The following is a 27,836-nucleotide window of genomic DNA, read 5'->3' on the forward strand; positions in this document are numbered from 1 at the left end:
AATAACATTTTGTATAATTTAGCACACAGTGTAAAATATATATTGTTTAAATATAAAAACTAAAAAAAAAGTGTCCAAAAAATATTTATCTACTTTATTTCTGGAGATCTGGCTTTTAAAAAATATAATATTAGTCATGAGGATAAATCATGAATAAAGTAGTTTGTGAGAACTCTGTGTGAATATAAGCAGCAAAACAACTTCATTCCTCTCGCATTATAAAGAAAAAAAGAATGCGCTGTGTTAAAAGATCACAGAAGAGGAATGTGCTAGCTTCAATACGAAGGCTAGTTTTACCAGACCGAGCGCTTCCGTTTTGTAACTGCTTCAGAGCATGCGTCAGTTTTGGTCCGTCGGACTAGCACACAGACGACCGGTTTGTACGCTAGAAAGCCGAGTCCGTCAGGTAGATTTGAAACATGTTTCAAATCTAAGTCCATCAAACTTTTGAGAAAAAAAGTCTGCTGGAGCCCACACATGATCGAATTGTCTGACGGACTCCGGTACGCCGGACCAAGTATGCCGTAAAGTCCGCTCGTGTGTACGCGGCATTAGCAATTCAACTGCTTTCTCTTGTGACTTTCTTTTACCTGTAATTACATTTATTTCAGCATTCAAAAACTATCATTATTTGCCGTGGCAGCAACCCGGTGAGATTTCACTTATCATTGAATATCTTACAACTTCAAAAGAATACAAAAGAATAAATGTAAAGAACATCGATAGCCAGTTTCACGTTAGCTCAGATGTGTCTGCCTGAAATGTAATGCTATTGTTGAAATAGTTTATGCAAATTAAATATTTTGTACCTTTTTAGAGTGCTTTAGTTCCTAATATTTGAAAAATAAAAGGGTAAAAGATAGGAGCTTGATTATAAAGATAAATTCTAAAGATTCAGGTACTATACATTCGGGAACTATACAGGCTGTCTCAAAAGTCTCCATAGGTAGGAAAAAAAAACCTCATATTATATTTCATATTAAAAAAATATAAACTGATTTAGAAAGAGGTGGCCAACATATTTTGTAAAATTTGGTAATTAATATTTCCTGGTTTCCCCGATGTATGGCGAGTGTTGGGACACCCTGTATTCTGGGGCCACAGGAACACAATTGTCTTTTAACTCTCACCCAATAATATCCTTGGCTCAATCTTATCTTTTGTTTTTTCACAATTCTCCCATTCTTATGCCCTGTACACACGACCGGTTTTGCCGTCGGAATAAACTCCGAAGGTTTCTCCGACAGAACTCCAACGGAATTCCGCTCAAGCGGTCTTGCCTACACACGGTCACACCAAAGTCCGACTGTCCAGAACGCCGTGATGTACAACCCATACGATGGGACTAGCAAAAGGAAGTTCAATAACCAGTAGCCAATAACTTCCGTCTCGTACTTGCTTCAGAGCATGCGTCGTTTTTGGTACGTTGGAACAGCATACAGACGATCGGTTTTCCTGATGGGAATTGGTTCCGTCAGAAAGATTTAGAACATGTTCCATTTCTAGGTCCGTCAGAATTTTCAAAAAAGAAAATGTCCGATGAGGCCCACACACGGTTGTAATAGACGATGAAAAGATTCCGTCTGACTTTTTCTGTCGAACATTCCACTCGTGTGTACGCAGCTTAATCCTCAATCTTCATTTAGAAATGAAAAAAAGTTTTTAAAATCCTATTCCAACATTTTTTCCTTTTCTTTCATTTTTTTTGTATTCATATAAGACTTTTTAAACATGTATGAAATGTATGTAATATAGACATGTGCACTGCCAAAAAATTTGTTCGTTTTCGTTTTTATTTCATTCAGTTTTTGTTTTTTTCATTTTTCGGGTCATTCGTTATGATCGCAATTCGTAAATTCGTACATTCGTACATTCGTAAGTTAGAAAATCAGAAAATTAGAAAATCAGAAATTGTAACTATTAAATTATAGGTATTGTAATCCTTTCAAATTTGGCTGTTAGTGAACACAACGAATACAAATTTTTCCGAAGTTATGAATTATCCAAAATAACGAATGCCGCATCTAAACAAATGGAACAGTACAAATTAATAATTAATAATAATAAATAGTTTATTATTATTTATTATTATTAATTCATTACCTTCCTTTTTTTTAATTGCGGCATTCGTTATTTCGGATAATTCATAACTTCGGAAAAATTTGTATTCGTTATGTTCACTAACAGCCAAATTTGAAAGGATTACAATACCTATAATTTAATAGTTAGTAATAGTTAAGTTATTATTAGGTAATTATTATTTCAGATTTCCGAATTTACAAATTTACGAATGTGCAAATTTAAGAATTTACGAATGTACGAATGTATGAAATTACAAATGTACGAATGTATGAATTTACGAATTTAAGAATTTACGAATGTACGAATTTTAGAATTTACGAATGTACGAATTTACGAATGTATGAATGTACAAATGTGCGAATTTAAGAATTTATGAATGTACAAATGTGCGAATTTAAGAATTTATGAATGTATGAATGTAAGAATTTACGAATGTACAAATTTACGAATGTATGAATGTACAAATGTGCGAATTTAAGAATTTATGAATGTACAAATGTACGAATGTGCGAATTTAAGTATTTACGAATGTAATAATGTGCGAATTTAAGAATTTACAAATGTACAAATTTAGGAATTTATGAATGTACGAATGTGCGAATTTAAGTATTTACGCATGTACGAATGTGCGAATGTAAGAATTTATGAATGTAGGAATGTACGAATGTGCAAATTTAAGAATTTAAGAATTTATGAATTTCCGAATGTACGAATTTACGAATGTATGAATTTAAGAATTTTCGAATGTACGAATGTGCGAATTTAAGAATTTATGAATTTACGAATGTACGAATTTACGAATGTATGAATTTAAGAATTTTCGAATGTACGAATGTGCGAATTTAAGAATTTATGAATTTACGAATGTACAAATTTATGAATGTGCAAATGTACGAATTTATGAATGTACGAATGTGCGCATTTAAGAATTTACAAATGTACGAATTTACGAATGTACGAATATATGAATATTCGAATTTACGAATTTACGAATGTGCGAATTTAAGAATTTATGAATGTATGAATGTAGGAATGTGCGAATTTAAGAATTTACGAATGTACGAATGTGCAAATTTACGAATGTGCGACTGTACGAATTTACTAATTTTTCGAATTTATGAATATTCGTAAAAATTAGTTAAACGAGATTTTGTTAATTCGGATATATCTGAATTAACGAATTTGTCGAAATTCGTTAAAAAATGAATTTGGATCGAAACGAATTGCACATGTTTAATGTGTATGAAATGTAAAATTTCAACAAACCTACAGCGGGGAAAATACAGTTTGAAGGAAGAAAAATGCTGACTATGACCCTAAAGCCGCGTACACATGAGCGGAATGTCCGACAGAAAAAGTCAGACGGAATCTTTTCATTGTCTATTCCGATCGCGTGTATGCCTCATCGGACTTTCTTTTTTCAAAAATTCTGACGGACCTATAAATAGAACATGTTCTAAATATTTCTGACTGAACCAATTTCTATCAGGAAAACCGCTCGTCTGTATGCTGTTCTGACGCACCAAAAATGACGCATGCTCTGAAGCAAGTACGAGACAGAAGCTATTGGCTACTGGCTATTGAACTTCCTTTTTCTAGTCCCGTCATACGTGTTTTATGTCACCGCGTTCTGGACGGTCGGACTTTGGTGTGACCATGTATAGGCAAGACCGCTTGAATGGAATTCCGTAGGAGTTCTGTTGGAGAAACCTTCGGAGTTTATTCTGACAGCAAAACCGGTCGTGTGTACAGGGCATAAGAACACCTTACCTACAGTCACACACAGAGGTGGGGCTGTTTCTCTGCCATAGGTACAGGCCAACTTTGCCGCATTGAGGGGCCAATGGATGGGGCCACATATTGTAAGATATTGGATGAGAACCTTCTTCCCTCAGTTAGAACACTGAAGATGGGTCATGGAAGGGTCTTCCAGCATGACAATGACCCAAAACATACCGCCAAGGCAACAAAGGAGCAGCTCAAGAAGAAGCACATTAAAGTGGAGCTCCACCCACATTATAAAGTCCTTGGCCTCCTAATGTACTCCGTGGGGTCTAAATCGATTTTTGCTGTTTTTTTATTTTTTTCTTAGGGCCCCTTTCACACTGGGGCGCTGGCGGTAAAACGCCGCTATTTTTAGCGGCCCTTTACCGTCAATTTTGCTGCGCTATTCGGCCGCTAGCAGGGCGCTTTTATCCACCCCACTAGCGGGCGAGAAAGTTTTGATGGGGCAATTTTGATGGGGGCAGTATGATAGAGCAGTTTTGATTGGGGCAATTTGATAAGGAAATTTTGATGGGGCAGTTTTGTTGGGAGCAGTATGATGTGGTAGTTTTGATGTGGACAATTTGATGGAGCAGTTTTGATGGGGCAATTTTGATGGTGGATATGATAGGGCAATTTTGATTGGGGCAATCTGATGGGGCAATTTTGATGGGGGCAGTTTTGATGGGGCAATTTTATGGGCCAATTTTGATGGTGGCAGTATGATGGGACAATTTGATGGGGCAATTTGATGGGACAATTTTGATTGGGGAAATTTGATGGGGCAATTTTCATGGGGCAGTTTTGATAGGGCAATTTTGATGGTGGCAGTATGATGGGACAATTTGATGTGGCAATTTAAATGGGGGCAGTGTGATGGGACAATTTGATGGGGCAATTTTGATGGGGCAGTATGATGGGGCAATTTTGATGGGAGCAGTTTGGATGGGGCAGTTTTGATGGGGCAGTTTTGATGGGGCAATTTGATGGGGGCAATTTGATTGGGCATTTTTTGATGGGGGCAGTATGATGGAGCAGTTTTGATGGGGGCAGTATGATGGAGTAGTTTTGATGGGGCAGTATGATGGGGCAGTTTTGATGGGGCAGTATGATGGGGCAAATTTGATGGAGAAGTTTTGATGGGGGCAATTTTGATGGGGCAATTTTGATGGGGCAGTATGATGGGGCAATTTGATGGGGCAGTTTTGATGGGGGCAGTATGATGGGGCAGTTTTGATGGGGCAGTACGATGGGGGCAGTATGATGGGGCAGTTTTGATGGGGCAGAATGATGGGGCAGTTTTGATGGGGCATTATGATGGGGGCAATTTTGATGGTGGCAGTATGATGGGGCAATATTTGATGGGGCAATTTGATGGTGCAATTTTGATGGGGGCAATTTGATGGGGGCAGTATGATTGTGCAGTTTTGATGGGGCAATTTTGATGGTGGCAGTATGATGGGGCAACTTTGATGGGGGAAGTGTGATTGTGCAGTTTTGATGGGGCAATTTTGATGGGGGAATTTGGGGCAGCTCCTGCAAAAGGTAATTACGTTTTTAAAAGATGCTAATTGTAAATGATATCCCGTGATTCTGTGCAGAAACATGGGATATCATTTACAATTAGCATCTTTTAAAAAAAGTAATTACCTTTTGCAGGAGCTTTTTATATCTCTAGATTAATAATCTTTGTAAATGTAGATAAACTTCCTGCTTCCTGGAGGGGGAGGGGACAGCCAAGAAACCTTAAGGATTTAGAGGAGATCTGTAAAGAAGAGTGGAACACAATCCTTCCTGAGATGTGTGCAAACACAAGAAAAGTCTGACCTCTGTGATCGCCAACAAGGGTTTCTCCACCAACTACTAAGTCATGTTTTCCTTGGGGATCAAATACTTATTTTACTCACTGAACTGCATCTTAATTTATAACATTTATATCATATTTTTTCTGGCTTTTGGTTGATATTCTGTCACTAACATATAAAATACACCTATGTTTAAAGGGGAAAGCCGGGGACTGCCCCAATCTTTTCCCTGGCGAAAAGGTGAAAATGCATCTCAGTACCCACAAATTAAAAAGATTTTTTATAAAAAATATAACATTTTATTTATACAAACTCATTGAAAAGTATATTGTACGTATTCATATATATGATTAAAAATGACACTTACATCGTTGATTTTGTACTTGTTGGTTCAAAATGGTGATAAATTATCCCCAATAGATGATGAGGATAACGAATGTAGTATATCTTGATGTATAATCCTTTACATGTTTTGTGGTGAAAGACTGCTTCTTCAGGAGGAATTTACTTATTATCATTTACAAAATAACAGATTCATTCAGCATGCTAGGGTGGCTTTGGCCAATTATGGTTCAGGGGGTTTAGTACACGCCTCACACTATATAAAGCCACCTGCATGTTGGCCCTGTGTAGTGTGTGCCGGCGTTGAGAGAGAGATAGAGAGAGAGACACTGTCATTTGATTTAAGTTACATAGAGTAGGCAGGCGAGTCAGTTAGCTGCACTTACAGTGTATTTTGCATATATATGCATCCTAGGTGTTGTATATATATATATATATATATATATATATATATATACACTGTATTCAGTTTAGTTAGATCCGTTCCTGTTATTCTCTTCCTACTGACAGGCAGGCAGGTGTTTTTACAGTATTTACAGCTACTTGAAGAAAATTGCTGGTGTTTAGTGTAGTGCGTCCTCTGTACAGTGTGCACCTAAAGCTACCTAAAGGAAATAGGTGGCGTTCTTCTGATCCTTTTAGTACCACAGGCAGCTGCAGTATTTACAAGTTAGTGTAGTGCGTCCTCTGCACAGTGTGCACCTAAAGCTACCTGAAGAAAATTGGTGGTGTTTATCTGATCCTATTAGTACCGCAGGCAGCTGTAGTATTTACAAGTTAGTGTAGTGCGCCCTCTGCACAGTGTGCACCTAAAGCTACCTGAAGAAAATTTGTGGTGTTCTTCTGCTCCTATTAGTACCACAGGCAGCTGCAGTATTTACAAGTTAGTGTAGTGCGTCTTCTGCACAGTGTGCACCTAAAGCTACCTGAAGAAAATTGGTGGTGTTCTTCTGATCCTATTAGTACTGCAGGCAGCTGTAGTATTTACAAGTTAGTGTACTGTGTCCTCTGCACAGTGTGCACCTAAAGCTACCTGAAGAAAATCGGTGGTGTTCTTCTGATTCTATTAGTACTGCAGGCAGCTGTAGTATTTACAAGTTAGTGTACTGTGTCCTCTGCACAGTGTGCACCTAAAGCTACCTGAAGACAATTGCTGTTGTTCTGCTCCTATTAATACCACAGACAGGCAGCTACAGTATTTACAGTTAGTGTACTGTGTCCTCTGCACAGTGTGCACCTTAAGCTACCTGAAGAAAATTGGTGGTGTTCTTCTGATCCTATTAGTACCACAGGCAGGCTGCTGCAGTATTTACAGTTAGTGTACTGTGTCCTCTACACAGTGTGCACCTGTAGCTACCTGAAGACAATTGCTGTTGTTCTGCTCCTATTAATACCACAGGCAGGAAGCTACAGTATTTGCAGTTAGTGTACTGTGTCCTCTGCACAGTGTGCACCTAAAGCTACCTGAAGAAAATTGGTGGTGTTCTTCTGATCCTATTAGTACCACAGGCAGGAAGCTGCAGTAATTACAGTTAGTGTACTGTGTCCTCTGCACAGTGTGCACCTAAAGCTACCTGAAGAAAATTGGTGTTCTTCTGATCCTATTAGTACCACAGGCAGGCAGCTGCAGTATTTACAGTTAGTGTACTGTGTCCTCTGCACAGTGTGCCCCTAAAGTTACCTGAAGACAGGTGCTGTTGTTCTGCTCCTATTAATACCACAGGCAGGCAGCTACAGTATTTACAGTTAGTGTACTGTGTCCTCTGCACAGTGTGCACCTAAAGCTACCTGAAGAAAATTGGTGGTGTTCTTCTGATCCTATTAGTACCACAGGCAGGCAGTTGATTCTGCTAGCTACGGTATCAGTATATATATACATCCCAGCTTTGTGCAGCTACATCTCACTGCAGGCCATTAGTATGTCTGGAAGGCCAACAAGGAGACAGTCACAAGCCAATAAAAGAGGGCAAGCAGGCTCTGTGTCTAGAGGCAACAGTGCTGGTCATGGAGACGGTGCATCCTCATAAGCACGTGGCCGTAGAACACGCGTGTCCATTTTTTTGGCATCTGGCCGTGTTGAGCCGCAACATGCAGAAGACTTGATAGAGTGGATGACCAAGCCGTCCTCATCCTCCTCATCCTCTCTCACCCAGGCTCAGGGTACTTTGTCTGGCAAAGCAGCTGCCAACAGTAGGGCAGTAATGTGAGCCCAAAGAGAGGGGGTGCCCAAGAAGGACAGCAATCTGGCAGTCATGTTCCCCCAGCTGCAGCATACTGCCAGCTTTGCTCCAGTGATGAGGAGGGAGGGGATGATGAGGTCACTGACTCCATGTGGGTGCTTGATAGGAGAGAGGAGGAGGAGGCACAACAAGGCAGGATGCCCTCCAGGGGCCAGTTTAAGGGCAGCACACTGACTGCATCACACCGCAGAGCTCCGCATGTGCAGGGCGCTGCTGTCTCTGCGCGTTATTCCAAAAGTTCTTTGGTGTGGGCCTTTTTTGAGACTAGTGCATAGGATCCCACCACTGCTATTTGCAACATATGTCTCAAGTGTATCTCGCGTGTCCAAAACATCACCCGCTTGGGCACCACATGCTTGACCAGACATATGTTGACTTGCCATGCAGTTCATTGGCAAGCGTACCTAAAAGACCCACACCAAAGAACAAAGCGGACCTCTCCTTGCTCCTCATCAGCTGGGATCTCCAACCCCACTATACCTTCAGTCCTCTCTGAAACCTGCACTAAAAGGAATGAAGGTGTAGAATTAGGTGTGTCACAGCCAAGTACTTGCGAGAAATCTGCTATCGGTACACCGACGTCAGATTGTACCAGGCAAATTTTCCTGCCTCACCTGCTGCACCGCCGAAAGAAGTTCGCTCCCAGCCATCCACATGCTCAGCAGTTGAATGCTAGCTTGGCTAAATTTCTAGCACTTCAACTGCTGCATTTTTAGTTGGTAGACTCTGCCCCCTTCCGTGAGTTTGTGGAATGTGCGGTCCCTCAGTGGCAGGTTCTGCAATGTCTTGGCCTCGCCTGGACAGGGCGGTCAGCGGTAAGGTGCATATTACCGCTGACTCATGGTCCAGCAGGCATTGACAGGGATGTTACCTATCTTTCACCGCGCACTGGTTGACTCTTCTGGCAGCTGGGAAGGATGCAGGACAGGGTGCAGTAGTGTTGGAGGTTGTTCCGCCACCACGCCTCCAAAATTCTACTAGTGGGGATTCTGCCACACCTCTCTCCTCCACCCCCTCCTCTTCTTCTTCCTCCATGGCCTTTTCCTGTGCTGATTTGTCCTCAGAACCAGCGGTGATACACTGATTATGCACCTTTTTTATTTTAGGTAGTTATTACTGGCGCATTATCTTGTCTCACCATGAATACCAGCAACCTGGGTCCCTGTGTCCAGGGGAGGCTCTGTATATGCATCCCACCTACACGCGACCCCAGAATACCTCAGCTCCCGGGTCAGACATCTTTTTGGGCCCTGGTTCCCGCTACACCTTATTGTACTGACCACATGTAAGTACTCAGGGTAGGCTCTTTTGCCTTCCCCTATTATGATCAGATACACCTAGACTAATCATATTTCACCATATTTTCTAGACGTCCCTGTGCTATCGCCCCTGATGAGTGTCCTTCACACGAAACGCGTTGAGTATTTCGGGATGCAGACACATGTTTACAGCATACTTTTACTTCAGAACATTTTTCACTTTTCAATTATGATTCTACTGTCTATACCCATATTCCCGGTGAAAGTGCTGCTGCAACATTACATGTACACATATGGAATTTTTTGTTTTGTATGTATAATTCATCAATTGTGACCACTACATGGCACCAAGTTGATATATTTGATGTACTCTTGATGTCTGTATTACATTCGCACATACATATGTGCCTGTAAATACTTTATGAAATGATATTTATTGCAATGTCTTTTATATATGTGGTCTATGGTATTGATATGATTGTGCATTTCACTATGATCAATAAATATGTATTTTTTATCCAGCCATCTTCACAATGTCCATGACCTCATTTTAAAGTCACAACTTTCCTAGTTATAGATATAAAAGCCTATGGACAACTTTGTGTGCCAAAGTTTGTTGCCATTTCAGGGAAGCACACAGCTTTGAGGGGGGGTTAATTAATCTTCCGGCCTAAAATTTGCATTTCAATATGTGTGCAAAAACAGCCTGGCAGTGAAAGTTATAAAATCTTATAAACCTAATTTATTGTATAATCCATTCATTCATATATATGATTCTATTATAGGTTCCCTTTAAGTGGATAATATTATTTTCAAACAGTTTTGTCCTCTCTCCATAGGGAAGCTTTTTTTATTTCAGATTATTCATGGCCAACGTCTTTCAAACTAAATCCAGAACACACCTAGACGTGTCTTACAGATCTCTATAAAAATTCAGAGATCACTGAGCAGTCCATTCTACCATGCCAAGATTATGCTGTAAGGAACGTTCCTTTCAGGTGATCTGTATGAGGACCTATATATATCATGTTCCAGGACTGCATATACCTTGCACCGCAGCCCAGAGATCTGACCTCTCTTCTACTTTTACAGAAAACTATAGAAAAACTCACAAGTTTATCATCAGCTTGAATTGAGATCATTTCTGTAACTTAATTATTTATCCTCTAACTGAATATTTATTTTTCCTTATATGAACCAACTTCTGTTTATATTGGCATTGTATATTTCAGTTTCTCTCTATATTTTATTGCATATTAATTTATCATCTGGAGACAAAATCACAATGATTCCTGCAATCCCATGTCTCCTAGAAATGGTTTCGTTCATTATTGGTGTGATCTCCAGCAGATTGAAGATAAAAGATCCTTCACTGACTTGTAGACTGCAGCTAAGGAAAACTTATGAGGAGTATGAATACTTTAAGGATGGAGATATCATAATTGGAGGCCTTTTCACCATCAATTACGATATGGTCCCCATAGAAAGTCATATGCTTCAGACACACATAGCGTGCTTTAAGTATGTCTTAGGTTCTGTTCTTTCTTTGTGTTATTTCAGTTAGATTGGTCTATCTGGAATAGTGGTTGTCAACATTTGGGCTTAGGGAGGGGGCCTTGAATGTGGCTCCTGATATCACCAAAGGGCCGCACATAATGTTCAATATATGTAATGCTTGAGAGGACCATCAGAAACTGCAGACCGAATAGAGGAAATGAGGGTCAGAGAGTGAGGACAGGATACATTGTTGGTTGGGGTGATGCTGCAGAAGACAATACAAAGCTGGTAAGATGTTACATGAGGCTGGTAGAGATCAATGCTATTACCCTAATCAATGTTCCCAATATAGACTGCTAAGGTTCGAGTACCACACATCATATACCAAAGGGCCGCATGTTGGGCACCAGGGATCTAGATCCTCCTCAAGCATTTTTTTGTTTTCTTGTAATTTTGTTGGGGTATCCCACATCCTTGCTGGGAAGGCAGCCAGAGCCCACCTTGCGTTAACACCTCATGCCTTTGAAACACAACACGTATGAATTACTTAAGCTTTGTAGCTTGATGAAAGCAGGTAAAACACTGGGGTTGATTTACCAAAGGATAAATAGACTGTTGACTTTGCAAGGGAAGTTGCACTTTGCAGGAGAATGTTCCCCATAGCTTAATAAATTAGGTTAACCTCTTGACTTCCATTATCCAATCATATGCAAGGCAGGGTTGGACAGCTTTTTTCCCTTTTATCAATTAAATTATCATTTAAAAACTGCATTTAGTATTTGCTCGGGTTATCTTTGTGTATTATTAAAATTTTGTTTGATGATCTGAATCATTTAAGGGTGACAAATATGCAAAAATATTAAAACAATGCATCCCAATTCACTGGGACACCCCTCAGCCCCCCCCCCCCCCCCCCAATCAAAGAATGGTTTGCAAAGATCAACAAAATAGTGGAGATGGACAGTCTGATTAGTATAGCCCGAGACACGCCCACAAAATTCTCAACCAAATGGGCCTGCTGGACACACTTCCAAATGATCGCAGAATACCACAGTCTGACCAGCTCTCATACCCAGCCTCTAAATGGTTCTCCGTGGTGATCTGACTCCAACGTACCCTGGAATGATGCCCAAACTGCGGCTAGACAACCTTCCTTTTTAAACCACAGGAGAGGGCGAGAGATGGACTGCCCTCCCTCCCTCTTTCGTTTTTTTTATCTCTCTTCTCTCCTGCACTTCTTTCTTCTTCTTTTCTTTTTCTTTCCTGTTTCCTCTTTCACCCATACAGAGACAGGATGTCCCCTCCCGCTGCATGTAATAACAGCCTAGTGGCTGCTTAGCTGCATCAGTTGTTATTACAAGAAAGCTGACAGTCCGCTCTAAAGAACAGTACCAGGGTGAGGCCTGGTACAACCCCTTGAAGCAATATCGGTTAGATCGGTAAGTTTGTGACCAATACGATGTTTAAAAAAAAAAGTGAATATCGGCCCCCTTTAACCGGCCACACCGATAATCGGTCGATCCCTACCCCGTATACTCTAGCTGTTCAGGTATGCCCAATAAATCAGTGAAAGCAGGAATTGTTTGGACCGCTATGGGAATGGTTCCTTAGACACCATCTCAAGCTTCACCTCGAGACCTATAAGCCTCGAGGTCTACATACTTTCATTCCCTCTCTCTTACTACCTAGAGATACTTGTGACCAAATGTTTCTATTCTATCTCCGGATTACAATATTTCGGGTTGTCACCCCGACATGATGCACCTCCAAATGTTTTCTGAATATATACAAAGGTGAGTACACCCCTCAAATTTGTGTAAATCTTTTCTTCTATCTTTTCATGTGACAACACTGAAGAAATTACACTTTGCTACAATGTAAAGTAGTGAGTGTACAGCTTGTATAACAGTATAAATTTGCTGTCCCCTCAAAATAACTCAACACACAGCCATTAATGTCTAAACCGCTGACAAAAAAAGTGAGTACACCCCTAAGTGAAAATGTCCAAATTGGGCCCAATTATCCATTTTCCCTCTTAGGTGTGAATGGGGAGCAGGTGTGTTAAATGCTTTCCTGGGCTTTTCACAGAGATGTGATCTGATCCTCCAATCACAAAATTATAGTAGGGGTCCGTCTATTGTAAAGGTCAAAATTTACCCAGCACCCCCCACTCCTCGCCCCCCCCCTGACAATGCCCAATACTGTCCAAGTAAACATAGACCTATATGAGACTCTTTACTGGTCACATGGATATACTGAGGTGCAAGGGGTTCGTCCCCAGTAGTACACCCCTTAGAAGTACTCGAGCTGAAATTGCACCCCATTGGCTTAGAGCTGCACATCCCATTGTAACGGTAAACTACAACTGAACAGACAATGGACATCAGGACTCATGACCCCCCACCCATTCACAGTTAATGCCCAATTATGTAGTTTAAAAGCACTTACCCTATAACTTGCTCTTCGCACCACTCTATTCCTCATATGATGAACCTCCAAGGAGGATGTTTGTGCACATTCGTAGAAAAAATTCTATTACATTCTTGTTTAATTTTTCCTCTCTGTTATTTGGTTTATTGTTTATCACACAACCTATATTGTACTGAAAATGTCTTGGAACCACTCAATCCTTGTCTTTCATGTACCATGCTAACATTACAATGTTATTTACACATATAAACATGAAAAAATAAAAACTTTGAAACAAAAAAAAAACAAAACAAAACAAAAATGTACCCAGCAAACCATGGCAATCTAAAACAGCCTTTCTCAAACAGGGTTTGGTGGAACCCCTGGGTTCCTCCAGAGGTTGCTAGGGGATCCTTGAGTCATGAGCAGTGCTGGGGCCTGATGATACCAAGGTAGTTTTGGCATCAACATCACTCAGCAGAACCACTGGAATGGTACCAGTTTAGCTTCTCCTCTTAATTATAATTATTTATTATATATTTTGTAAGTTTACCCACTTACTAAGAAATGAAGGGTGTATAAGTTTTATCATAAGTGTATTTTAAATAATAGAGACAGAATAACGACCAAAAATCCAGAAAAAACATATGATACAAATGTTATAAATTACGTTGCAGTTCAGTGAGTAAAATAAGTATTTGATCCCCAAGCAAAACACGACTTAGTAGTTGGTGGAGAAACCTTTGTTGGCAAGCACAGAGGTCAGACATTTCTTGTACTTAGTTACCAGATTTGCACACATCTCAGGAGGGATTTTGTTCCACCCTTCTTTACAGATCTTCTCTAAATCCTTAAGGATTTCTTTTTGGCGGCAAAGTCAGCCTGTACCTTTAGCAGAGAAACAACCCCAAACCATAATGTTAGCACCTCTGTGCTTGACTGTAGTGATGGTGTTCTTATGCTGACTATGACCCTAAGAACACCTTCCCTACAGTCAAGCATGGAGGTGGAAACATTATGATTTGGGGCTGTTTCTCTGCTAAAGGTACAGGCCGACTTTGCTGCATTGGGGGCCAATAGACAGGGCCATGTATTGTAAAATCTTGGATGAGAACCTTCTTCCCTCAGCCAGAACACTGAATATGGGTCGTGGATGGGTTATCCAGCATGACAATAACCCAAAACATATCGCCAAGGCAACAACGGAGTGGCTCAAGAAGAAGCACATTAGGGTCATGGAGTGACCTACCCAGTCTCCAGACCCTAATCCTATAGAACATTTATGGAAGGGAGCTGGAACTTCGAGTTGCCAAGAGACCTTAACAATTTAGAGAAGATCTGTAAAGAAGAGTGGACCAAAATCCCTTCTGAGATGTGTGCAAACCTGGTCACCAACTACAAGAAACGTCTTACCTCTGTGCTTACCAACAAGGGTTTCTCCACCAAGTACTAAGTCATGTTTTGCTTGGGGATCAAATACTTATTTTACTCACTGAACTGCAACTTAAATTCTACCATGTGTTTTATGTGTTTTTTTCCTGAATTTTTGGTTGATATTCTGTCTCTATCATATAAAATACACCTATGATAAAAATTCTAGACCCTTCATTTCTTTGTAGGTGGGCAAACTTACAAAATCTGCAGGGGATCAAATAATTATTTTCCCCACTGTATATATAAATATTTTTAGCAGGGGTTGCCTGAGACCTGAGTATTATTTCAAGGGTTCCTCCATGGTAAAATGTTGAGAATGGCTAATGAAAAGGTTGGTGATAAATTGCCATAATTTGTATTGGGCTGATATCACCAGGTGCCTTTGACGGCAATTTTCAGAGCATGACACCAGCAGCTGGATAGAATTATAAATGTGAAAAATGTACTAACTTATCCATTCTTATCCCTTCCACAGTCCACTACCTTATAACTATAATAATCTGCTGACCTTTTTCTACGGCATCCAGAAAAACTCACAGGTGTTACAGAATGTTTCTCTGGGATATCACATATTTGATTCATGTGCAGATGAAAACAAGGCCATTAAAAGTATCCTGCAGATTTTATCTGGTCCAGGGGAAACTGTTCCTAATTATTCTTGTGCAAAACGTGACAAGATCATCGGTTTCATCGGGGATCACTATTCTAAAACCACCCTTCCCATGGCACAGTTGTTGGGTGTGTACAGTTACTCTCAGGTGAGAAGACACTGAGGTATCACATTCTAATCTTAAATAGAACCCATCAATATTTCCCCCAGAATATTTAGTATAAATTTAATTTAATCCTTTAATTATAGTTCTAATCTTAAAGAGAACCTGTCACATTTCCACCAGTATATGTAATAAAACTTTAGTTAGAAAATTTCCCATTTACAACATAATAAAGATATGAGACGCTGCTCAACCAACCTGATCTATGTGAAGTGTAAATGTCAGCCTAAGGCAACCCTGCTCCACTGACCACACCCTATGATGCATTTTGCCTAGCCCATTGGGGATTAATCGTAGAGGGCCTCTACAATTATGCCCCAGAGGGTGGTATGAAATGCGTCAGGGGAGTAGTCAGTGAAACAGTGCTGACTGAGGCTGTCATTTACACTTCACATGGATCAGGTTGGTTAAGTCCATGCCCCGCACTATATAAGGCCACCTGCATGTTGGCCTTGTGTAGTGTGTTGCTGGTTGAGATAGAGAGAGAGAGAGAGAGAGTGTCATTTCATTTACTTTGAGCAGGCTGTTTACTCAGTTAGCTAGATCTCACTGCAAAATGTTCCTGATGTACTGTTTCTAATATACTTCAGGCAGGCAGTTGATTCAGTTAGCTGCAGTGTATTTAGTATATATACATCCTGGCTTTGTGTATATATATATATATATATATATATATACAGCGTATATATATATATATACGCTGTATCCTGTGTAGCTAGATCTCGCTGCAGACCGTTCCTGGTGTACGTATTCACATACACTTTCAGGCAGGCAGGCCAGGCAGGTTATTCAGTGATCTGCAGTGCATAAAATATATATACTGTCTCCTACATATATATCCACTGTATTCTAGTCTAGCCAAACCTATATTTGACTGCAGGCCTTTGCTGGTGTACGTTTTCAAATACACTTTCAGGCAGGCAGGCAGGCAGGCAAGTGATTCAGTGATCTGCAGTGCATTAAATATATATACAATCTCCAACATATATATATCCACTGCATTCCAGTCTAGCCAAGCCTATATCTGACTGCAGGCCATTCCTGGTGTACGCTTTCAAATATACTTTCAGGCAGGGAGGCAAGTGATTCAGTGATCTGCAGTGCATTAAATATATATACAGTCTCCAACATATATATATATATATATATATATATATATATATATATATATATATATACAGTGCCTTGCAAAAGTATTCACCCCCCTTGACTTTTTACCTATTTTGTTACATTACAGCCTTTAGTTCAATGTTTTCTTAATCTGAATTATATGTGATGGATCAGAACACAATAGTTTAAGTTGGTGAAGTAAAATTAGAAAAATATATACATGAAACTATTTTTCAGAAATAAAAAACTGATAATTGGCATGTGCGTATGTATTCATCCCCTTTGTTATGAAGCCCATAAAAAGCTCTGGTGCAACCAATTACCTTCAGAAGTCACATAATTAGTGGAATGATGTCCATCTGTGTGCAATCTAAGTGTGACATGATCTGTCATTACATATACACACCTTTTTGAAAGGCCCCAGAGGCTGCAACACCTAAGCAAGAGGCACCACTAACCAAACACTGCCATGAAGACCAAGGAACTCTCCAAACATGTAAGGGACAATGTTGTTGAGAAGTACAAGTTAGGGTTAGGTTATAAAAAAATCCAAATCTTTGATGATCCCTAGGAGCACCATCAAATCTATCATAACCAAATGGAAAGAACATGGCACAACAGAAAAGCTGCCAAGAGACGGCCGCACACCAAAACTCACTGACCGGGCAAGGAGGGCATTAATCAGAGAGGCAGCACAGAGACCTAAGGTAACCCTGGAGGAGCTGCAGAGTTCCACAGCAGAGACTGGAGTATCTGTACATAGGATGAAAATAAGCCGTACGCTCTATAGAGTTGGGCTTTATAGCAGAGTGGCCAGAAGAAAGCCATTACTTTCAGCAAAAAAACAAAATGGCAATGTGGGAGACTCCCAAAATGTATGGAGGAAGGTGCTCTGGTCTGATGAGACTAAAATTGAACTTTTTGGCCACCAAAGAAAATGCTATGTCTGGCGCAAACCCAACACATTACATCACCCAAAGAACACCATCCCCACAGTCAAACATGGTGGTGGCAGCATTATGCTGTGGGGATATTTTCAGCAGTCGGGACTGGGAAACTGGTCAGAGTTGAGGGAAAGATGGATTGTGCTAAATACAGGGTATTCTTGAGCAAAACCTGTACCACTCTGTGTGTGATTTGAGGCTAGGACGGAGGTTCACTTTCCAGCAGGACAATGACCCCAAACACACTGCTAAAGCAAAACTTGAGTGGTTTAAAGGGAAACATGTAAATGTGTTGGAATAGCCTAGTCAAAACCCAGACCTCAATCCAATAGAAAATCTGTGGTCAGACTTAAAGATTGCTGTTCAGAAACGCAAACCATCCAACTTGAAGGAGCAGTTTTGCAAGGAGGAATGGGCAAAAATCCCAGTGGTAAGATGTGACAAGCTCATAGAGACTTATCCAAAGCAACTTGGAGCTGTGATAGCCACAAAAGGTGGCTCTACAAAGTATTGACTTTAGGGGGTGAATAGTTATGCACATTGACTTTTTCTGTTATTTTGTCCTATTTGTTGTTTGCTTCACAATAAAAAAAAACATCTTCAAAGTTCTGCATGTTCTGTGGATTAAATGATGCAAATCCTCAAACAATCTATGTTAATTCCAGGTTGTGAGGCAACAAAACACGAAAAATGCCAAGGGGGTGAATACTTTTGCAAGGCACTGTATCCACTGCATTCTAGTCTAGCCAAGCCTATACCTGACTACAGGACATTCCTGGTGTATGTTTTCAACAACACTTTCAGGCAGGCAGGCAGGCCAGGCAGGTGATTCAGTGATCTGCAGTGCATAAAGATATATATACAGTCTCCTACATATATATCCACTGAATTCTAGTTTACCCATGCCTATACCTGACTACAGGCCATTCTTGGTGTACGTATTCAAAAACACTTTCAGGCAGGCAGGCCAGGCAGGTGATTCAGTGATCTGCAGTGCATAAAGATATACATACAGTCTCCTACATATATATCCACTGCATTCTATTCTAGCCAGGCCTATACCTGACTACAGGCCATTCCTGGTGTACATTCTCAATGACATTTTCAGGCAGGCAGGCAGGTGATTCAGTGATCTGCAGTGCATAAAGATATATATACAGTCTCCTACAAATATATCCACTGCATTCGAGTCTCCTATACCTGACTGCAGGTCATTCCTGGTGTAATTTTTCTAGTAAACATCAGGCGGTGTTTTGCTAATGCAATTTTACAGCATGTCTGGAAGGCCACCAAGGAAAGGCAGATGCTCACAGGCCACTAAAAGAGGGCAAGCAGGCTCTGTGTCTACAGCCAACAGTGCTGGTCATGGACACGGTACATCCACAGCACGTGGCCGTGGGGCACGCTTGTCCTTTTTTTAACAGCTGGCCGTGTTGAGCCACAACATGCAGAAGAGTTGGTAAAAATGGCCTATTCCATCGGCTCAATGGCATCAGTCACTCATTCCCTAACCCCACCATCATGTCCTGAAGAGTCCCCCGAACTGTTCGACCACAGTGTCGGGTACATGCTGCAGGAGGATGCGCAGCGTTTTGAAGGCTTCAATGATGGTACCCAGGTTGAGGATGAAGGCAGTAACGTGAGCCCAGAGAGAGGGGGTGCCCAAGTAGGACAAGAAACTGGCAGTCATGTTCCCCCAGATGCAGCATACTGCCAGGTTTGCTCCAGTGGCAAGGAGAGGGATGATGAGGTCACTGACTCTACATGGGTGCCTGATAGAAGAGAGGAGGAGGAAGAGTAACATCTCCAACGAGGCAGGATGCCCTCCAGGGGCCAGCTTAAGGACAGCCAACCAACTGCATCACACCGCAGAGCTCCCCATGTGCAAGGCGCTGCTGACTCCACGAGTTTTTTCAAAAGTTCTTTGCTGCGGGCCTTTTTTGAAACATGTGCAGTTTGCAACATATGTTTGAAGCATATCAAGCATGGCCAAAACAGCAGCGCTTGGGCACCACATGCTTGGCCAGACATATGCCGAGCTCCCATGCAGTCCATTGGCAACAGTACTTAAAAGATCCACACTAAAGAACAAGGCGGACCTCTCCTTGCTCCTCATCAGCTGGGATCTCCAACCCCACTATACCTTCAGTCCTCTCAGAGACCTGCATTGAGAGAAATGAAGGTGTAGAATTAGGTGTCCCAAACACTTGCGGGCAATCTGCTAGCGGTACACCTAAATCCAATTGTAGCAGGCAAATTTCCCTACACCAGTTGCTAAACTGTCGAAAGAAATTCGGTCCCAGCCATCCACATACTGAATGCTAGTTTGGCTAAATTGCTAGCACTCCAAATGCTGCCTTTTCAGCTGGTAGACTTTGCGCCCTTTTGAAAATTTGTGGAATGTGTGGTACCTCAGTGGCAGGTTCCGAATGCCATTTTTTTCTCGGAAGGCCATTTTGGCTCTCTACCGGCACGTGGAAGACAATGTCTTGGCCTTGTTGGACAGGGAGGTCAGCGGTAAGGTGCATATTATCACTGACTCATGGTCCAGCAGGCATGGACAGGGACGTTACCTTTCTTTCACGGCACACTGGGTAACCCTGCTGGCAGCTGGGAAGGATGCAGGACAGGGTGCAGTAATGTTGGAGCGTGTTCCGCCACCATGCCTCCAAAATGCTGGTAGTGGTGATTCTGCCACAGCTCTCTCCTCCACCCCCTCCTCTTCTTCTTCCTCTATGGCCTCTTCCTGTGCAGATTTGTCCTTGGAACCAGCAGTGCTCTGTAGGCATTCCAGGGGCTACGCAAGCACTCAGGCAAAAAGATGCCATGCAGTGCTTGAGTTGGTCTGCTTAGGGGACAGGAGCCATACTGGGGCAGAGATTCTGGCAGCTCTGCAGGGGCAGATTCAGAGGTGGTTGACCTCACACCAGCTTCAGCCAGGAACGGTGGTTTGCGACAATGGCACCAACCTCCTCTCTGCCCTCCGACAGGGATACATGACCGATGTTCTCTGTTTGGCTCATGTCCTTAATTTGGTGGTGCAGCGGTTCTTGTGCAGGTACCCAGGCTTACAGGATCTTCTGAGGCAGGCCAGGAAAGTCTGTGGGCATTTCCGCCAGTAATATAATGCCTGTGCTTGGCTGGCTGACCTTCAAAAGGAATGCAACCTGCCCAAGAACCGTCTCATTTGTGACATGCCCACCAGGTGGAACTCAACATTGGCAATGCTACAGCGGCTGTACACGCAGCAGAGGGCCATCAATGAGTACTTGTGCGAGGATGGCACCAGGACAGGGTCAGGGGAGCTAGGCTTTTTTTCGCCATGCCAGTGGCTACTGATCAAGGATGCATGCACTGTCCTGTCACCATTTGAGGAGGCCATGAGGATGGTGAACAGTGACAGTGCATGCATCAGTGATACTGTCCCTCTTGTCTTCCTGTTGGAGCACACGCTGCATGGAATAATGGACAGGGCACTTGAGGCAGAATAGAGGGAGGAAGAGGAGGACTTCCTTACCTCTCAAGGCCCCCTTTATCCAGGCAGTATTCCTGAAGGCCCGCCTATCACACAGGAAGAGGAGGAGGAGGATTGTGTCGGCATGGAGGTGGAGCCTGTCACTCAGCATCAGCAGCAGTCTTCAAGGGATTGTTTTCAGTCCCCAGAAACCCATGGACTTGTACGTGGCTGGGAGGAGGTTGCTGCAGATCATGTCGTCCTTAGTGACCCAGAGGACTCCGGACCGAATGCCTCAGCAAACCTACGCTGCACGGCCTCCCCGATCCTGCAAAGCCTGTGAAAGGACTCTCGGATTTGTGGTATCAAGGAGAGGGATTAGTGCTGGCTGGCAACCCTTCTTGATCCACGTTACAAGGATAAGGTTGCGGAACTTATCCAGCCTTCGCAGAGGGAGCAGAGGATGAAACATCTTCGGGAGGCCTTGCAGAAAGGTTTGTGCAATGCGTTTCCAGAGCCTGGGAGGTTACAATTTCCTGGTCCTCCTGGACAATGTGTCGCTGAGGCTTCAGTCAGTCACAGAAGGAGCGGTGGAGAAGGTGGCCGTCTGACCGATGCGTTCAGACAATTTTTTAGTCTGCAGCCCCAAGGTCTGATCAGTTCCAGCAACCATCACCAGCATCTGATTTACATGGTGCAGGAATACCTTGGGGCAAGATCAGACTTGGAGACCTTTCCAACCGAAAATCCACTGGGTTACTGGGTCTTGAGGATGGATCACTGGCCAGAGCTTGCACAGTATGCAATTGAGCTACTGGCCTGTCCTGCATCCAGCGTTCTATTTGAACGCACATTCAGTGCTGCTGGAGGCTTTGTAACCAATCACAGAGTGCGCCTGTCCATAGACTCGGTTGATTGGCTCACCTTCATAAAAATGAATTAGTCTTGGATCACCAGCTACCAAGCACCTGATGGTGATGTAACCGATTAATTTTTTATGAATGTGAGATCCCTTGAAGACTGCCTATGCTGATGCTGAGTGACTATCCTGTTATGCTGAGTGACTATCCTATTCCTCCTCAATGTTCATGTTGATAGCTTCTAAGAACATTTTTGGTTCTGGGCACCAGCACCAGTGCCTAAAGCCCAATTTTTCTGCCCCTGTTTAACAGGGGCATGTAATTACATTTTTTGCTGTAATATTTTGCAGCAGGGCTCATTCCTGCGCTCAACTAGAGTATCTGTGAGGGGTTGCAGTGTTGTGGCACCAGCACCAGTGCCTAAAGCCCAATTTCTTCGCCCCTGTTTAACAGGGGCGTGTAATTACAATTTTTGCTGTAATATTTTGCAGCAGGGCTCGTTCCTGCACTCAATTAGAGTATCTGTGAGGGGTTGCAGTGTTGTGGCACCAGCACCAGTGCCTAAGGCCCAATTTTTCTGCCCCTGTTTAACAGGGGCGTGTAATTACAATTTTTGCTGTAATATTTCACAGCAGGGCCCGTTCCTGTGCTCCACAAGAGTATCTGTGAGGCTTTACAGTGTTGTGTCACCACCACCACCGCCGCCTAAGGCCCAATTTTTCTGCCCCTGTTTAACAGGGGCGCGTAATTACAATTTTTGATCAAATATTTCACAGCAGGGCTCGTTCCTGTGCTCAACAACAGAATATGTGAGGGGTTATAGTGTTGTGGCACCACCACCACTGCCTAAGGCCCAATTTTTCTGCCACTGTTCAATAGGGGCATGTAATTACAATTCTTGATATACTATTTCACAGCAGGGCCTGTTCCAGCACCCACCAAGAGTAACTGTGAGGGCTTACAGTGTTCTGGTACCACCAACACCTAAGGCCCAAATTTCTGCAGAGTATATAGGGCAGGCCATATAGTATATACAGGCTGACCCCTACTTTCAAACATCCGACTTACAAACGACTCCTACTAACAGAGGGAGACAACAGGAAGTAAGAGGAAATCTACCCCTAGGAAGGGAAATTCTCTCCTGTAATAGTTAATATGGGAAAAAGGTGTCTCCACTGATGCTTTATCACCAATCCTTTTTCCCTAAAAACCCCGAATTTTCAAAATCCAATTGTCATTGGGACAGAAAGTGAGGTGAAATCTTCTGAACAGGGGAACAGACAGCAAAACAAATGTTATAAGGGTGATAACCCTTCCCTATGTTATCCAAAAAGCTTAAAAATAGATTTTTTGGCTGGAGTTACACTTAAAAAATGTACCTGTTCCAAATTACAAACAGATTCAATTTAAGAACAAACCTACAGTCCCTGTCTTGTTTGGACCGCCTGCATACTGCTGTTCAAAGTATATAGGGCCTGGGGGCCCCACACCTTTTCTTTTTTTAATTTGGGTGCGGGGTTTTCCTTAATATCCATACAAGACCCAAAGGGCCTGGTAATGGGCTTGGGGGGTTACCCATGCTGTTTTTTTCAATAATTTTCATCCATATTGCTAGGACCTGACATTACATTACAGCCGCAGGCAGTTTTAAGTTATTTTTATTCCTTTAGAAATGTAATTTTGTGCAGGGACTGTTCTAAACAAGGGAAGCACGTGCCACTTTACAGGCATACTATTGACACCCCCCAGGTATGATATTTAAAGGAATATTTCACTTTTATTTTTTCACTTTAAGTATCATTAAAATCACTGCTCCCGAAAAAACGTCCGTTTTTAAAACTTTCTTTTGCATTGATACATGTCCCCTGGGGCAGGACCCGGGTCCCCAAACCCTTTTTAGGACAATAACTATTAGCCTTTAAAATGTGCACTTTTGATTTCTTATGTTTGAGTCCCATAGGCGTTAACGGTGTTCGAATGTTCGTGCGAAATTTCGGTCCGTTCGCATGTTCTGGATGCGAACCGAACTGGGGTGGTGTTCGGCTCATCCCTATATATAATTACAACTGATGTAAGAGGTGCATTATTCTATAAAACACATAAGATGCTGTTCAGTTCTCCTGGTGGGTTCATCAGCCAATTTCCTTGCTCTGAGCTGTCAGCAAGTAAGTCGTCTTTTGTATTGTGTTGCTTTCTCCATGTAGTAAAACATGAATAAAAAAACACATAAAACATATACAAGGTTTGTACTCTTTTTTAAAGGAGAAGTCTAGCCTGAGCTCGTTTGGCTGTACTTCTCCTGTGACTTTTGCGCTCCTGTGACTCGTTTTCAGCAGAGAGCGGTCTGAAATCTGCTCTCTGCTGATGTCACCAAGATCAGTCCAGGCACTGCGTCATCATGACAATGAAGTCTGGATCTGCCAGGTGCCTGAACTTATGGCTATCTCAGCCTCTCAGTGGCTGAGATGGCCACTCCCCGCCCCTCCACACCTCAGCGTTCCAGTGAGCGTGGGGGAGTAGAGCAGAGGGCTGCTGTTTGACAGGCAGCAGCTCTCTGCTCTGGGAGCTGTGAGAACTGAGCCATCGACCATGTTTGATCACTCAGTTCTCAGTGCAGAGGCGCTGGGTATGATGGGCAAAAAAAATTAAAACCCATACTTCTCTTTTAACCACTTGCTGACCGTAGGACGTCATATGACATCCTCAGTTTGCAGTGGTTATACAGGCATCATCCTGGTATCAGCATTTTCAGCCAGCTATTCCCTGTAAGGCAGAAGTGGTCGAGTGGCTGAATAGCCACTCGACCACTTCTGCCGCAACCGCCTTTCCCGGACTCTTCCGTCCGATTATGGAGCCTTGGAGCACTGTGGCCAGCAGGGACTGCTGTGCAGCACAAAGAGAGAGGAACTGACATTGTTCCTTCCTCTCTGTGACCCGGGAAACAGGGAATGAGGAGGATTTAGTCCTTTCCGTTTCCGCCTCTCTGTTTACCTGGCCATTAACAGCCAGGAAAGCAGCTAATCAGACTGATCTCTGTCCGATCATCTGCATTGGAGGCCAGAGGAGAGATTTGGAGTCTAAAAGACCCCAGAGCTCTCCATAAATAGGACCTGTCACGGCCCATGTTGTTAATCTATTGTGATAGCACTAAGTTAAAATAAAAAAATTAACTTAAAGAGACAGTGTAAAAAATAGTTTTAGATAAAATAAATAATAAAAATAAAAATGAAAAATTTAAAGCGCCCTCGTCCCTCTGTGCTTATGCGCAAATGCAAACACATACGTAAGTCTTGCATGTATGTAAAAGGTGATCGCATCACACATGTGAGGTATTGTCACGAACGTCCAAGCAAGAGCAATGATTCTAGTGCCAGACCTCCAGACCTCCTCTGTACCTCTAAACTGGTAACCTGTAAACATTTTTAAAGTGTCCTGTCAGTTAAAAGATATCGAACTGTCAATAGTGACCACAGTGATAGTCAACTCAATAAATTGGTAAATTAATGGTAAATTATCTTGCTTAAACTAGCAAATTAGTAACAGTAAATAAAAACAAAAAATAACACAAACATGTGTAATCCACATACAATGTGTTGAAGGGAGGTTGAAGGAAGCTCTGCAATTCACGCTGTTCATGATCCCTTATAATCAGGAGAATATGAAGATTTGGTAAGAGGCCATTTTTTCTATTTTTGAACACTGGTGGAACACAAAAGCACTTTATTGGATGTCATTATTAACCATTTGCTGACCAGCCGCCATCATTATACTGCGGTTGGTACAATCCCGCGAACCGTCGTAGCTGTACGTCGGTCCCTTTAAGTGGGATAGCAGGTGCACGCACACCGCTGCACAGCGGGGGTGCCGATGCTCGTGACTGGTGGCCACAAGCGATCGCAGGCACGAGAGGCAGAACAGGGACATGTGTGTGTAAACACACACATCCCAGTTCTGTGAGGAGAGGAGAGAGAGATTGTGAGTTCCTACGAGCTGGGAACCACAATCTCTCATCTCCTATAGTCAGTCCCATCCCCCTATAGTTAGAACACACAATAAGGAACACAGTTAACCCCTTGATCACCCCCTAGTGTTAACCCCTTCCCTGCCGGTGACATTTATACAGTAATCAGTGCATTTTTATAGCACTAATCGCTGTATAAATGCCAATGGTCCCAAAAATGTGTCAAAAGTGTCCGATGTGTCCGCCATAATGTCGCAGTCCTGATAAAAATCGCAGATCGTCGCCATTACTAGTAAAAAAAAATAATAATAAAAATGCCATAAATCTATCCCCTATTTTGTAGACGCTATAACTTTTGCGCAAACCAATCAATATACGCTTTTTGCGATTTCTTTTACCAAAAATATGTAGAAGAATAAACATCGACCTAAACTGAGGAAAAATTTGCTTTTAAAAAAAAAAAATTGGGGCTATTTATTACAAAAGTACAAAATATTGTGTTTTTTTTCAAAATTGTCGCTCTTTTTTTGTTTATAGCGCAAAAAATAAAAACCGCAGAGATGATCAAATACCACCAAAAGAAAGTTCTATCTGTGGTAAAAAAAGGATGTCAATTTTGTTTGGGTACAGCGTGTCACGACCGCGCAATTGTCAGTTAAAGTGACGCAGTGCCGTATCGCAAAAAATGGCCTGGTCATTGAGCAGCCAATTCTTCCAGGGCTGAAGTGGTTTTACTCATCTGTTTGTCTTTTTTTTTTTTTTATCGTTTGGACACAATTTATTTATTGTTTTTATTTGTTTTTGGACATGTATGTTGATATATCACTTATGTGGATGACACATTTGTTTTATTTTTTTGTTTTTATTTACTGTTAAAATTTTGCTAGTTTGAGCAAGATAATTCACCACATTGATTTGACTATCACTGTGGTCACTATTGATAGAGTTTGATATCTTTTAACTCACAGCTCCCTTTTTATTTTATTTTTATTTTCGCCTACTTTTCAGTATCCAGGGAATTTTTAAGTGCAGCAGTCTGTTATAAATTATTTTAGTGCGAGGTCATTTTTATATATATTTTTAAAGTGTCGCCTATGGAGAATTTTAAGTACTGCAGTTTGGCGCCATTCCACAGGCAATTTTAAAGTGTGACATGTTAGGCATCTATTTACTGGGCATAACATCATCTCTTACATTTTACCAAAAAAGTCGGTATTATATTGTGTTTGTGTGCAATAAAATTCATTAAAATATATTTTTCCCCAAAACACTGCGTTTGAAAAAGCATTGCACAAATACCGTATGACATAAAAAATAGCAAAACCCATCATTTTATTCTATAGGGCCTCTGCTAAAAAACATATATATATATATATATATATATAATGTTTCGGGGTTCTAAGTAATTTTATAGCAAAAAAATGTATATTTTTTTTCCATGTACTGTGTGTGAAAAGTGTTTGAATCGGCCCTGTTGGCAAGTGGTTAAAATTTTCCGAAAAGAAAAAAAATATATAAAAGCCGCTTGCATTTACTAGTGAAAACAGGACAAATTTTCTTTATACTGAATATCTTTTCTTCTTTACATTTTCCATAGATCAGTTACGGTGCTACAAGCCATGAACTAAGCAACAAGAAGTTGTATCCAAAATTTTTTCGAACGGTCCAAAATCACCGTGCCACTTCCATTATCTTGTGTAAGCTGATTAAATTCTTTGGCTGGACCTGGGTTGGAATTCTAGCTTCGGATGATGATGATGGAGAGAAAGAAGCTCAGGAATTGATGAATATTATGGTCGGTGAAGGCATCTGTGCTGCTTTCATTATAAAAATTAAACAGGGTTCACTTGAAAGGTTTCAAGAATTTGAAAGGAGCCTTCAGATTATTCAGAAGTCAACAGC

General features: G+C 41.7%; 1 protein-coding gene across 1 annotated transcript in view; it reads left to right on the forward strand.

Moving 5' to 3' along the window:
- LOC141112909 (vomeronasal type-2 receptor 26-like) overlaps positions 1 to 27,836 on the forward strand; it is a 91,282-nt gene that overhangs the window by 34,102 nt on the left and 29,344 nt on the right. Inside the window, exons 2-3 of the mRNA XM_073606012.1 lie at positions 15,308 to 15,590; positions 27,532 to 27,729. Coding sequence (XP_073462113.1) covers positions 15,308 to 15,590; positions 27,532 to 27,729 — 481 coding nt within the window. The remainder of the gene's footprint in view (positions 1 to 15,307; positions 15,591 to 27,531; positions 27,730 to 27,836) is intronic.

Source organism: Aquarana catesbeiana, linkage group LG11, assembly GCF_042186555.1.
Source record: "Aquarana catesbeiana isolate 2022-GZ linkage group LG11, ASM4218655v1, whole genome shotgun sequence".
NCBI lineage: Eukaryota > Metazoa > Chordata > Amphibia > Anura > Ranidae > Aquarana > Aquarana catesbeiana.